At 34.3% G+C, this 14,957-nt stretch overlaps 1 protein-coding gene across 1 annotated transcript; it reads left to right on the top strand.

Moving 5' to 3' along the window:
• Positions 1-317: 317 nt before the first annotated feature.
• On the top strand, positions 318-5,671 carry LOC145159605 (protein CYTOSOLIC ABA RECEPTOR KINASE 7-like). Its single transcript, XM_079078620.1, has 8 exons — positions 318-635; positions 1,178-1,328; positions 1,468-1,718; positions 1,814-1,940; positions 2,982-3,255; positions 4,100-4,232; positions 4,332-4,418; positions 5,187-5,671. Exons 2-8 carry the CDS (start codon positions 1,235-1,237, stop codon positions 5,319-5,321), a joined length of 1,101 nt encoding a protein of 366 aa, XP_078934746.1. The 5' UTR covers positions 318-635; positions 1,178-1,234; the 3' UTR covers positions 5,322-5,671.
• The last annotated feature ends 9,286 nt before the right edge of the window (positions 5,672-14,957 follow it).

Raw genomic sequence — 14,957 nt, 5'->3', positions numbered from 1 at the left:
AACCAACCATAGAGGTGTACAACCACGTAAGAAGATATTACCTATATATTATCCAAGTTAGCATAGCAAATGGTAAAAACCTTTTATCAACGGTCATAATAAAAACTTTGAACGATTTTTAAAAGTTCATTAATAAATCAATCATACAAAAATAATTCATTAATTAAATTAAATGTGTACAAATATAAAAATCAACTACCATTTCAAATCATTATCCATTATCCAATAGCATTAAAAACACACGGCATTTTCAAAAGTGTAAAATGGCAAAAGCACTAAAAATGGAGTAACAATGAAACGAAGTTAGAAAAGTGTTGTTTGACGAGTGACGACAAAGAAATGCTCCAAAAAGTCACCACCGGCCCTTTCGCTCTCTTTCTTCACTTTTAGGCTGTTTCTCCCTTTTCATTTGGAGAGAGAAAGAATGCTGACGAATCGAAGTACTCTGAGAACAGATAGGGAACTGTAGGGGAGACCAATTTAAACTCTCTCTCTCTCTCTCTCTCTCTCTCTCTCTCTCTTCGTCTTTCTTGCTTATCTGTGTTTCCTAATATTCAATCACCGGAAAACATAATCAACACAAAACCCTAAATCGAGAAAGCCAACGACACAGTTCAAGCCCACAGAAAAGACAGGTAATCTTGCAATTTGTGATCTTTTGAATTATCCACATCGGTCTGTCGATGGCAGCATAGTGTCTTGTGATTTTGTGATCAATTCTTCCACCATCTTGATCGAAAGAGGATCGTCTTTTGATTTTTACTATAAAGATTGAATCTTTAGATTGATCTCCCATTTGGGGTGTCTTGGTTGAATGTTTGTCTGTTTTTCACACTTTTGATTTTCTGATTTACGTATTCTAACCTGATTCGTGGACTTGTGGTTCCAATATCACATTGTTGAAGAAACTTGAAATCCAATTTCGTTTTGTTAGTGTTAGTGGATTTGTGTTTCTATCTTGTTAGATTCGCTTAATGTTAGATCACACTTCTTATTTGATAGATACCTACAATTCCTCATTAATATATAAGATGTTTAATGTTATAAACATCTGCCATTGATGTCCCATGTTTCTGTTTCTAGTTAAGTTTCTTTTCAACTCAAGTAACTACGCTTTCCCTAAAAATGGAAACTTTGTGGATATTTCTTTAAAAAAATTGTCTTTTTCTGCAAATAGGCCACGTCAGCATATTGATAAGTGTGTGGAAAGTCAATTTTAAGGAAGAAAAATAGGATGCGGAGGTGGTTGTGTTGCACTTGTCAAGTTGAAGAGTCTTATCCATCAAATCACAATGATCCCATAAAGAATCCCACTGATTACACAGATGGTATGTAATATGTTGTCATGACTTTTATTTGGTATTTCCATTAGAAAGAAAAACAATTGTTGGAATTGTAAATGACAATTTTTATATGAATCAATTGTGTATGATCTATATAATGTTATTTATATACCATGTAATATAGGGCATCAAAAGGGTCCAAAAGAATCTCCTATAAAACCTGAAGTGCAAAAAACAGCTCCACCAATAGAAGTTCCTGAACTTTCATTAGAAGAACTTAAAGAAAAAACAGATGATTTTGGATCAAAGGCATTAATTGGTGAAGGTTCATATGGAAGAGTTTATTTTGCAACTTTAAATAATGGAAAAACTGTTGCTGTTAAAAAACTTGATGTTTCTACTGAGGCTGAATCAAATACCGAGTTTTTGTCTCAGGTATGCCAACAATACTACAAATTATTGCATCAAAATGGTTATTTTTTTGAGTATTTATTTAATAATCTTGTTACGTTTTTTTCTTTAATTTCAAGGTTTCCATGTTCTCAATGTTGAAGCATGAGAATCTTATCGAGTTGCTCGGTTATTGTGTTGAAGGAAATGTGCGTGTTTTGGCTTATGAATTTGCAACCATGGGATCTTTACATGACATTTTACATGGTATGTAAACAACTTTAGTTCATGGAACTGGAATTTGACATTCCATTCCATGGTTTTTTTGGTTAGTTTTGTCAAAATCCATGGATTTCAACAATCCTAAGGAGGGTGGAAGGAATTCAATTCCATTCTTCCTTTTTTATTAAAGGACTATAATATATGCAAGAAATAATTAAGTCTCAAAAACCGGTAATTGTATTCATTTTGACCCTTTTACCCAGTCAAATCATCACACTTTCAAAAGCTCAGATTTTAAATTTCATTACAAATTTGGTCCAGAATTTACACTTTTGGCCCATATTTCAAAATTTTGTTACGAGTTCATCCTAAATTTAGTTTTTTTACATCTTTTTTTTCAAAATTTAGTTTCGAATACGTTCTCGTTGCTTTATAAAATCATATATATACAAAAAAAAACGTATTTTAACATAAAAAACCTTCTTTTTTCTATATAGTTTTTTGTATGCGAAATACCTATTCGTGAAAATTATTTACAAACCCATGACATATAATGATTCCTTCAAATTCCAGTTCCTCCATATTCCAATTCCTCTGACTAATTAGTAATTCCATTTCTCCCAAAAACATTCTAAAAACCAAAAAGCCAAAAAACACCCCTTGTGATCTAATTATCGGATAATGACATAAAAACCCTTAAGTTTACAAGTTTTTGTTGGTTTTACCCTTTTGCGGATTTTAGGTTCATTAAAACTTTATATTTCCAACTTTCTTTTTTCAATTTTACCCTCTGGTCTATTAAAGCCCTTAAGTTTGACACAAATGTTTGCTTTTACCGTTTTACCCCTTTTTCTACTTCATAAAACCCCTTAAGTTTGGCAAAAAAAATTAATTTCACCGGATAAATTTGCAAAAAGGGTAAAATAAAAAAAAAATTGCAAATTTGAGACATTAATGGACCTAAACTTACAAAACCCAAGGTTTTTATAGCATTTCCCCTCTCTAATCATCTGAGTCAATAACTTATAAAAAATATAGTCATATAGTGGCAATTTTGTAAATATATATGTTAACAATGACATGAAGGTAGGAAAGGGGTGCAAGGAGCACAACCAGGGCCAGTGATTGATTGGATGCAACGGGTAAAGATTGCAGTTGATGCAGCAAAAGGGCTTGAATATTTACATGAAAAGGCTCAACCTTGTATAATTCATAGAGATATAAGGTCAAGCAATGTGCTTTTATTTGAAGATTTAAAAGCCAAAATTGCAGACTTTAATCTTTCAAATCAATCACCAGACATGGCTGCTCGATTGCATTCTACTCGTGTATTGGGCACCTTTGGCTATCATGCACCAGAGTAATTACTAATTAACTAATCACTTTAAACTTTTCTTTATTTATTTATTTATTTTGTTATTTTGAAATAGGGTTAAGTTATAAGTTATAAGATATAAGTTTATAACATTCTTTTTGTGTGAAGCAAAGTATTTTTAGTTTCTTTAAGTTTGCAAGAAACTGGTTTTACTGATATAAATTGGAAACAAACTTAGTATGGCATGTTGTTTTATGATTTTACATTTTTGGCCCAGGGTTTAGATTTTGTTGCGATTTTGGTCGGAACTTTTCTTTTTACAAATTCGCCTCAAAGTTAGTTTTTCTTTACGGTTTACTTTTTGTAGTATAAAAAAGAAATTTACAACATTTTTTGTATAACATTTCAAATTTTTTGTTACAACTTTTTATGACATATATTTTTGCACAACTTTTTTTACATTTGCATATAAAAATTAAAAAAATGTTGTAAAAAAGTTAATTTGTAAAGAAAAACTAATTTTGGGGCGAATTTGTAAAAAAAAAAGGAGTTGGTCCAAAACCGTAACAAAACTCAAAATTTGGGCCAAAAGTGTAAAATTGAAAAAGAACATTTTGTACCTTACATAGCAAGTAAAACCAAAAAAAAAAAAATTCATTTCCTTTTTATTTCGTATCAGTTTGTTGGCAACTTGAAGACACCGAACTATTATTTTTTTTATCGATTTAGCCAAAGAACCCAAAAAGATATATATATATATATATATATATATATATATATATATATATATATTTTGCCAAAATATGGCTAAAGTAGCTTCATTTTATCTTTTAGTAACTAGTTGTTTTTTAACTTAATGTTTTAAAATTAAAATTAAACACTTGTGTAGATACGCGATGACTGGGCAATTAACACAGAAGAGTGATGTGTATAGCTTTGGTGTTGTTCTTCTTGAGCTTTTAACTGGCCGGAAGCCTGTTGATCACACAATGCCACGTGGACAGCAGAGCCTTGTCACTTGGGTGGGTTTTTGTTTAATTCCTATTTTGCCCCTCAAGTTGGCAAACAATGTCTTACACTAATAGTGATATGTGATCATTTATTACTTTCTGCTTAAATAGGCTACTCCAAGGCTAAGCGAAGACAAGGTTAAACAATGTGTAGATCCAAAGCTCAAGGGAGAATATCCTCCAAAGGCAGTTGCAAAGGTCTCTTTCTCTTTCTTCAAATATATATATATATATATATATATATATATATATATATATTTGAGAATCATAGATATTTTGTGAATGTAAGGTTGTGTTTGGCGCGCCACAGCTAGTTGATAAGCTAAGTTTATATTTCAAGTTTTTTTAAATTGTCATGTTTGACAAGCCAAAAGTAGCTGACAAGCTAGCTTTTGAAAAATCTAATTAGGCTATGTTTGACGTACTAGCTGAAAAGCTAGCTGTTAGTTGAAAAATAAAAAGCTAGCGGATAGCTGAAAAGCTAGCTGATAAAAATGACGTTTGGCAAAACTAGCCGAAAGATATAAAATGATGACATTTAAAAGAATGTGTTTCTATAGTTAATTAAGAGGTATATTTGGAAAATTTTAAAAAAGCTCATAAAAAGCTAGTTTAAGTAGCTTTTTAAAAAGCTAGCTTATAAGCTACTTTTTGGTATGCCAAAAATGTAACTTAAAAAAAATTCGAAAAATAAGCTAGCTGTGGCGCGCCAAACATTGCCTTAGACTAGCTTATAAGCTGGCAGCTAGCTTTTTCTAGCTGCCAACTAGTTTTTCAGCTAGTCTGCCAAACATAGCCTAAGAATGATTCTGATGCTCCAAAATTGTTCTTACATTCACACATTACTTATCATTCTCATATGAACTTAGTTATGTATGTATGTATGTATGTATGTATGTATGTATTGATACATACACATCATGTAATGTGACTAAGTCAACGGTTTTATTTATTTTGATGATGCAGTTGGCAGCTGTGGCTGCATTATGTGTGCAATACGAGTCTGAGTTTAGGCCAAATATGAGCATTGTTGTGAAGGCTCTTCAACCACTTTTAAAGGCTTCTCCACCAACAGCACCTGAGATTTTAACAACAGAATGAACATCTTGATTCATTCAACTTCAATGGGAAAACAAACATTGGTTGGTGGTGTGTTCATCTGTAGATTCTGCCTTTCGCCATCTTTTTATATATACACATATACATACATAACATATATATACGTATAGGGTTTTATCCGTTTGATTCTTGCATTTGAGAAGGCATTGTTGAGCCGTTTTTTTTTGTTTGTTTGATGGGGTTTTTAAGAATAACGGGAGAGTTTTGAATTTGGTTTTGTTGTGATTTGTTATATTACTTGAGGTTTTCTGTTTGTTCGTTTGATCTTGTATTGGTTTTGGTTTTGGTTTTGTTTATTGTTATGAGATGAAAGAGTTGGTGTTTTCAGTTTATCTATGTTTTTAGCATTTTTTTTGGTTCATCAAGACACAATCTGAGAATTTGCACTCTTTCCCATGAATATTGCATGCGTTGTATCTCTTTGATTCGTCAAATGTGAAAATAGTCAATTATTCTAATGATTGGTGACACGGAAATGTTAAAATTTTTATTTGGACGATATTTAGAACGGAATGTTCAAGAATGGATTTTTTTTGGGTGTCAATTGTCATGATAAACTGCAAATATATTTACATTTGGACCCGCTTGTGTAACTTTTTTATTTTTTCGGGGTCAAAGGAGAAAAGTGGTTGAATGAGGAAATGATATTTATCTTTTGTCACTTTTTTAGATTAGAAAACTGTTGAAAATAAATGATTATTATATGGAAAACTGTAATAAAGTCCCTACATATTGATTTTATAATTGATTTAGTCCCTATATATTTTTTTTATTTAATTAAGTCCCAAATACCGGTAATCGTATTCAATTTAACCTTTTGACCAGGTCAACAGGTCATCTAACTTTCAAAAATTACATTTTTGGCCCAGATTTCAAAATTTATTACAAATTTGGTCCAAAATTTAAATTTTTGGCCCAGATTTTAAACTTTGTTATAAATTTGGTCCAAACTTTACCATTTTTGCCCAAATTTTAGAACTTTATTATGAATTCATCATAACTTTAGTTTTTTTTACAACTTTTTTTCTCAAAAAATTGTTTCTAATATGTTTTTTCTTTATAAAATCATATTTATACAAAAAAAAAAAAACGTTTTTTCACATAAAAATCTTATATTTTTTAAATAAAAACTTTTTTTGTATATGAAATATCTAATTATAAAAATATGTATTTATTAAGTATATAAATATATACAAATCCGTTTTTATAAAAAAATGTATACAAAAACGTATTTTACAAAAAAAATGTATACAAACACCTATCACCTTTATATATATATATATATATATATATATATATATATATATATATATATATATATATATATATATATATATATATATATATATATAGGGCTAGGTTATAATGTGGATGGACAACTATTGTGTGGACGTGTGGATAATGCTATTTTATGAAAATTACTAAGAGAATATGTTGTTTACTAATGTGAATACGTTCAATCTCACAGAACTATTGTTATTTTAATGAATTCTCACCAATTCTAATTCATTTTTGTTCTCATTCATCGTTTTTTATTTATTTTAATTCTTACAGAATACGACTCAATAAACATCCTGATAACATTCTGACAGAATGAGAATAATTAAAAAAAGTGTATAATAACCTTATAGACGATTTAATTAGTGAAAATGCTTAATAATTAAAATAATTATATAAGATTGAACGTATTCATATTATCAAACAACATATTTTCTTTGTAATTCTCACAGAATAGCATTATCCACACGTCCACACAATAGATGTCAATCCACATTTGAACCTAGCTCTCTTTCTCTCTCTCTCTCTCTCTCTCTATATATATATATATATATATATATATATATATATATATATATATATGCACACAAATAGGTGTGTATCTATATTTTTTTTTTATAAAATCGTGTTTGTTTATATTTTTTTTTATAAAAACGTGTTTGAATAATTTTTTATATAATACGTGTTTGTATACATTTTATAAAATCGTGTTTGTATACATTTTATAAAAACGTGTTTGAATAATTTTTTATATAATACGTGTTTGTATATATATTTTATAAATATACATTTTATAAAATGTATACAAACACGTATTATATAAAAAATTATTCAAACACGTTTTTATAAAAAAAATGTAAACAAACACGGTTTTATTAAAAAAATATAGATAAAATAGGTGTTTGTATACATTTTTTTTTAAAATACGTTTTTGTATACACTTTTTTATAAAAACGGATTTGTTTATATTTATATACTTAATAAATACCTATTTTTATAACTAGATATTTTATATACATAAAGTTTTTAAAAAACGTTTTTATATAGAAAATATAAGATTTTTATGTGAAATTACGTTTTTTTTTGTATAAATATGATTTTATAAAGAAAAAACATATTAGAAACAATTCTTTGAGAAAAAAAAGTTGTAAAAAAACTAAAGTTAGGATGAATTCATAATAAAATTCTAAAATTTGGGCAAAAATGGTAAAGTTTGGACCAAATTTGAAACAAAATTTAAAATCTGGGCCAAAAGTGTAAATTTTGAACCAAATTTGTAATAAATTTTGAAATCTGGGCCAAAAATGTAATTTTTGAAAGTTGGATGACCTGTTGACCGGGTCAAAGGGTTAAACTGAATACGATTACCGGTATTTGGGACTTAATTGAATAAAAAAAATATATAGGGACTAAATCGATTATGAGGCCAATATGTAGGGACTTTATTGCAGTTTTTTGTTATTATATTCTATAGTAAATTACCAATGGTGTTTATCATGCATATGCTAAAATATATGTTGAGTCTAGTCTATATTTTTAAAAGATTAATTCGGACCGTCTCTTATTTGTTTAAAATTTACACACTTCATCCCTCTTGACATAAAACGACTATTTTGCCCTTAATAATTTTTTTATTTATAATTTTCTTTTATTCATTGATCATTTTTAAATTAAGAAAAAAAAAATTTTAAAAATACGAAAAATATCTCCACCAAAACCACCCCTTCCCTTTCCCCAAATTCCTTTCTTTTTCTTTTTCTTTGAATTCGATCGGTCATCTGTAACATCCAAAAATCATGAAAATTTTAAACTTTAAAAACAACCCGAAAATCATAATTTGTTTACAACATAGTTTTCAGCACATGTTTCATATCAGAGTTTTCCAAAATCATAAATCAAAACACGAGGATGTGTACGGTCACGCCTTCGCCTTCCCGCGATCGTCTGAAGCACCTGAAACATAACCCAAAACTGTAAGCCCGAAACTTAGTGAGTTTCGAGTACCAACACAACACATAATCATAATAACAACAACAAACAACATGCATACAGAGCCTTCAGTCTGACCGGAACGCCCCACCGGCCTACAATCTATCTGGTATGCTCACAGGACCTTCAGCATGATTGGTACACCTCACCGGACCTTCAGCCTATCTGGAACGTCCTCCGGGCCTTCGACTTGACTGGTACGCCCCTCTGGCCTGCAGTCTATTCGGGACGCCCTGGGTCTCTCAGCCTTCAGCACACAGCAGGTCCGCCTCAACCCAACCCACCATCACATATCAACATATATCATATCAAACCCTAACTAGCATATACAGGCAATCATACAGATCTAACAGATCACTAAGCATAGCATCATCTTATATAACAGGATACAGATTTAACAGATCACTACAATATACAATCATACGATAAACCAGGATAACAATCCAAAGGGCCGGCCTTCGTGCCTTCGACCTGAAAGTATAGTGAGGAAAACTCACCTCGCACTGCCGAATCTCACAGAAAGAATCTTTGGCTGCAGCCCCGCTAAAATTCCCGTGCTACAAACCTTCAAAATAATCACCCATCAATAATCAGATCTGGTCCACACTAAGTACTCAAACTAGGGTAAAAGACCTTTTTACCTTTTACTCAACATGACCCAAACCTCGGCCCAAACCAACAATCTAAAGGCTGAAAATCCAAATATACACTCAAGGCCCATACATGGCCCAATTTTCGAAATTGGGCCCAAATCCTTACATGTGCCTTGCCCAAGGCCCAACAAAATTCCTAGTCCAAAATAATTGCATTAAGATGGGCCACAAATCCCTAGGCATAAAAGCCCAAAAGAATGGCCCAAACTGAAGCCCACTGACTGAGTACGTGGAGCGTACTCAGCTGTACGCTAAGCGTACATGCTTCAGGGCTTGCATGCTGCGCGTACTGGCTTGTACGCCCATCGTACTCCTCCCATTCAGCCATCTTCCGCATTTAGCCCTTAATCCCTTAAGACATTGCTCCAAAACGTAGATCTGACATCCTTGAGCTAGATTATCATGTAAAGTTGCTAACTTTACGTTCATGCATGGCTAAATGACGCTCTTAAAGCTCAAAAGGACTTAATAGGTGACTTAATGCATGCATGTGACCAAAAATCCCATAAAGCTTACACCTTTATGCTTAAGGAATCCATAATAAGCTTAGATCTAAAAGAATAAGTCCTTAAAACGTCCCAAACTCCCCAAACCAACTAAAAAGGAACCAAAAGCATAAAAACTAAGATATGAAGAGATCTAAGCATAGAGAAGACAAGGCTTGAACTTGATACCTCAATAAGCTTGCAACAAGGGTGATGATTCTTGATCTATAGCCTTCTCATCAAGCAAAATGCCTTCAATCTTCTTTACTTCCTTCACAAGGGAAAAATAACCACCAAAATCTTCTCAATAGCTCAAGAATACCATAAAGAAAGCTTAAGTGTCGATTTAGGGTTTTAGGAGGTTTGGAGGCTGGTAAAGAGGCCATCCCATAAAGACTTAAGGTGCTTAAATAGGGTACAACACACTTAAATTAGGGTTCCTGGCACTCCTTGTACGCCCAACGTACTCCTCGTACGCCCAACGTACGAGGCCGGGGCTTCGCGATCATTCCTTCTTGGTACGCTAAGCGTACATTAGTGTACGCCCCACATACTTCACTTTGCACTAGTACGCCCCACGTACTAGGGTTACCCTTAAACCCTAAATTCTTCCGAAGGCCATAACGTCTTCATTATAAATCCGATTTCGACGATCCTTATATCCATGAAAAGGTAACGTGAAGCTCTACGCTTTTATCATCTCATAATCGCCTTAAAATTTCCCGAATAAAAATCTAATTTCCATAAAAGTACGAGCTGACACTTTACCTAAGTACCCCTTGGCTCTAAAGCACAAAGCGAACCCCCAGATCATCTAAATTTACATCACCCACATCCAAATAGGTCCAGTTCTCATTTCCTCAAAGGTCCTAAGCCTGATAATTCCCGATCTTTGGTCACCTCCCCAAAATAGGCAATGGTTCGGAACAGGCCGTTACATCATCATCATCTCTCTCTCTCTCTCTCTCTCTCTCTCTCTCTCTCTCTCTCTCCCTCTCTCTCTATCTCCTAGTACCTCCTGAAACCACCACCATTCATCGCTCAAACCTCAAAAAACGAACCATAAACCTGTAAATCAGAGAAGATGGGGATTCAGATTGGAGAAGCAAGTTTAGATCGAACCCAAATCTTCTCCATCGATGACAGAGACGGAGAGGGGTGTAACGCCCATGTTTCTAGGCTAAGCATTGATATTGACGTAATAGTCTAGGTTAACCTTTGTAACTCATTTTGAAGAAATAAAGAGGAATTATGTGATTGTTATGTGAATTATGTGTTTTATGCTTAATTATTAGGATTTAATTAATTAAGAATAAAAATAAGCATCGAAAATAAATATTAGATAAAACCAATATCTATGAAGGAAGTTGTAGTGGTCGTGACAAGGATTCCAGATATATAAAGAATATCGAAATCCGAGTTGTAACGAAGAAGTTATGACCTGTCGAAGTTCCGCGACAAAACCGGCACGGCGCCGAATGGCGTAAAAAGTGAGTTTTTGATAAACTACTTTTTAGCCTTGGTGATCTAAATAAAAGTCGTAGTGTTTGTTAAACCGAGAGTATGCGTAAAAAGAACGCCCAAATCTGACTTCGTATGAGGAAGTTATGATTTTTCTAAGTTTCAGCTTAGCAGTAGACAGCTAAAAACTCGAATTTTAGATCGAGTGATTTTTAGCCGACACAATCTAAACGAGAATCCAAGGTCTCGTGAATAGTAGTACAACGGTAAAAAGACAGACGAAAACGGACGTCGGATGAAGAAGTTATGAATTTTTAACGGATTTTCCTATCCCGGTCTGTTAAAAATAATAATATTAAAAATAAGTTCAAAATTAGCTGACTAAGTCTAAACGAAAGTTGTAGAGCATAATTTTCCCTACACGTGCATATAAAGAACGTCAAAAACGGAGCTCGTATGCGAAAGTTATGGATTTTATAAGATTTTGGCACAAATTCCGAGTAATCTCGCATGGATAAGCCTTATCCGGATTGGCCACGTCACCTTCGCTCCATTCGCGCCCCGTGTCCGATCCATGACTCATCCGAAGTTGGCTCTGTCGCGTGTCGCACACCTGTCGCCTTCCGATTGGACCGAACCGCGGACCAGTGCGCGTCCGACGTGCCTCGCACAGGTGCCCACGTCCGACCTCGGATACGTGTCCCTCTCACAGGTGCCCACGTCCGACCTCGGATACGTGTCCCTCTCCCTCGCTGCCACCTGCCTTCGTTGACTCACCCTTCTCGGGTAAAATGAGATTTTTTCCACTTTTTCACCCAAATTCAATATTTTTATTATTTTGACTTCCCCCGAAGCCCCGATATCATTTTTACAGCCCGAAATACGTTTCGATGTTCCCGAAGACCCCGAAAAATTTATCTTTTTGGTTTTGAAGCCCAACCCTCGCAGAGCCCGGTTTCTCAATAAAACTCCAGGTTTTATTAGAAACAATTGTTTTAGGAAACGAAGTGTTGCCCGATTATCGTTAAATCAAGTGAGTGTATAGTCACTTTCATCTTACACATAGATATGAAGTATTTTATATAAAATATGTGCTATGTGATTATATATTGTTTATTTATTTGAGATAGATGATGAATGAATGATTTATACAGATTATTAAATAAATTAAACTATATATGTATTTTTATCTACAAATATGTTGGGTAAAACATGGGTAGATAGTTGATGTGTGATGAAATAAAATGATGAGAGACCTCGATGTTATTGTGATCCAGTCATCTAGCGGAGTATGGATGGCGACCACGGACTTTTCTAGACAGTCCAGTGGAACGTTGGCAGGCTCGCAACCTGTAGGTGTTAATGAGCTTGGGTGTTCATTTGTTGTACTCCATCCCCCACATGGCTCGCAACCTGTAGGTGTTAATGAGCTTGGGTGTTCATTTGTTGTACTCCATCCCCCACATGGTTGCCTTATTTGACATAAATTGCTGGGAAACCCCCAAGCAGTGTTGTCGCCCCGATGAAAATCCTTAGACTAGGTCCCTTGTGATAGTTGTTTTAGGGACGTAAAGTGAGGATAACGGGAATGGGTAATCGGGTTATTGTTGTTTGATGAAATTAATAAATTTATTTATTGTGGGTTGAAACCCTATATGCTCACCATGCTCCCAAGCCTGACTCACTCAGTTTTCTTTGTATTACAGGTAGTGGCGCAAGAGCATAAGTTAAACGACTTATCAAGATATTTTAATTATAGGCCTGTAGTGTATATAACTGTTGTAAGGCTTATAATGTGCCGTTTATGCTTTTTGTCTGTATCGGAACATGACATCCCGAGTTTTGTTATATAATGAAAATACATTTCTTTAAGAAATGATTTGGTAAATCTTATTTTATCATATTTCGTTTTGGGAACAAATTCCACAACTCTTTTAATCAAAAGATTACTTTGAAGTTACTTTAAAAGCACAAATTAAACCGGTCTTTTCTGGCTGTGAAAATGGGGATGTCACAGTTGGTATCAGAGCATTAGTTTAAGCGAACTAGGAATTTGTAGGAAATTTCTAGACTTAAACTTAGAATGCTAAGTGATGATCGTGAGATGAGTGTCTACCATATTTTAGACACGAGCACTAGTATATTTTAGGAAAGTTGCCTAAAATGCTTTTATGTGCTAAATGTTATATGTTTGCCATATATGATATTATTTGTTCGGATCTGTGGTCTGTTGCCGACCGGATCTGGAAACTTTATGTGTTTAGGATTCTAAGCGTACGCCTACGATATTAGAACTAGCATGTAAACGTTTTGGAGTGATAAGGAGAATTTAAAATATCGATCGTGGAGAAAGATCTAAATTCTCCTTATTTGGTATATAGATTATAATGACAAGAACTCGCAGTGGAGTTGGAAATGCAAACGAAAACAGGAATCAACAACCTCAACCCCAAGTACTTGAGCAAGTACCTGTTGAAGCAGCTGCACCTGAGCCAATGACAATGGCTGGAGTACAAGCAATGATGCAGATGATGTTGGATCGCCAAATGGAAGAGACAAGGCGATTACTACAACAGAATAGGGAAGAAACTATGATGCCTGTTGAACAGCCTGAAATGAATGAAGGGCAGTCAGATGAAGGAAACTTCAGTGGGGTTGTTGGTCAAGCCAACCCACCGATAGTTAGACGAAACAACCAGGATGGAGGAGGTGATGGACGTGGATGCAAATACAAAGATTTCATGGCATCCAAACCACCGTGTCTATCTGGAAGCCCGACACCGGTGGAAGTCATGAACTGGATCTCCGAAATGGAGACAATGTTTGAAAGTTGTGAGTGCAGCAACAAACAGAAGACCGCACTTGCAATTCCTCTATTAAAATCTGGAGTACTAAGCTGGTGGAAGCTACTAGCTGATTCAATGCCCAAGGGTGAAGCAAGCAAAATGTCTTGGGAGGATTTTCTGGTGCAACTGAAGATGCAATACTGCTCTGAGCAGGATCTTCTGGAAATCATTAATGAGTTCCAGAATTTGAAGAAGGGAAATATGAGCGTTACTGAATACGCTGCTAGTTTTACGGAAAAGATGAAGCTTGTTCCTTATCTAGTTCCGACTGAACTCTCCAAGGTCAACAAGTTTGCCCACGGATTACCAACGGACTTTGGTCCGATGGTCAAGCAAGCAACCACTCTGAAAGCCGCCATCTGGGCTGCTAAGAATGTTGAGACTCAGATCAGAGAGAAGGGTCTGGAGAGGGTAAAAGTTGGCGAAAAGAGAAAGTTTGAAGGAACTTCAGGTTCCAACAAGAAAAGCAAATTTTCAAAGTCTAAGAAGTTTGGAGGAAGAGGAGGAGGCGAAACGAAAAGGTGTGAAAAGTGCAAGAAAAAGCACTCTGGGAAATGTAGTGAGGAGGTGACTTGCTACAAATGTGGAAAAACTGGGCATTATGCCAATGAGTGTCCGTCCAACAAGAGGGTATGCTTTGGATGTAACGAAGAAGGGCACGTTTTGAAAGACTGTCCGAAGAAGAAGGATGCAGCAAAGCCCAATCTTCCACCAAAGCCGAAGGCGAGAGCCTTTCAGATGACACTTGAAGCTGCGAAAGAAGAAGCTGATGTCGCTTCAGGTACCTTTCTCGTAAATGAATTGCCTGCCCAAATTTTGTTTGATTATGGAGCCAATTACTCCTTTATTTCGCATGAATTTGGTAGAAAACTAGCTTTGCCTGTTGATAGACTAGTTAATGCTTTA

The sequence above is a fragment of the Lactuca virosa genome, chromosome 2 (genome assembly GCF_052849685.1).
Source record: "Lactuca virosa cultivar CGN04683 chromosome 2, Lactuca_virosa_CGN04683_v6, whole genome shotgun sequence".
NCBI classification, from domain to species: Eukaryota; Viridiplantae; Streptophyta; class Magnoliopsida; order Asterales; family Asteraceae; genus Lactuca; species Lactuca virosa.
The sequence above is the reverse complement of the archived record's forward strand: the minus strand, read 5'-3'. Positions and strand labels throughout refer to the sequence as shown.

Coding starts and splice junctions, on each gene's coding strand:
- LOC145159605 (XM_079078620.1), top strand. CDS start 1,235: ATGCGGAGGTGGTTGTGTTGCACTTGTCAAGTTGAAGAGTCTTATCCA. Junction 1,719..1,813: donor ATACCGAGTTTTTGTCTCAG/GTATGCCAACAA, acceptor TTTAATTTCAAG/GTTTCCATGTTCTCAATGTT. Junction 1,941..2,981: donor TTTACATGACATTTTACATG/GTATGTAAACAA, acceptor AATGACATGAAG/GTAGGAAAGGGGTGCAAGGA.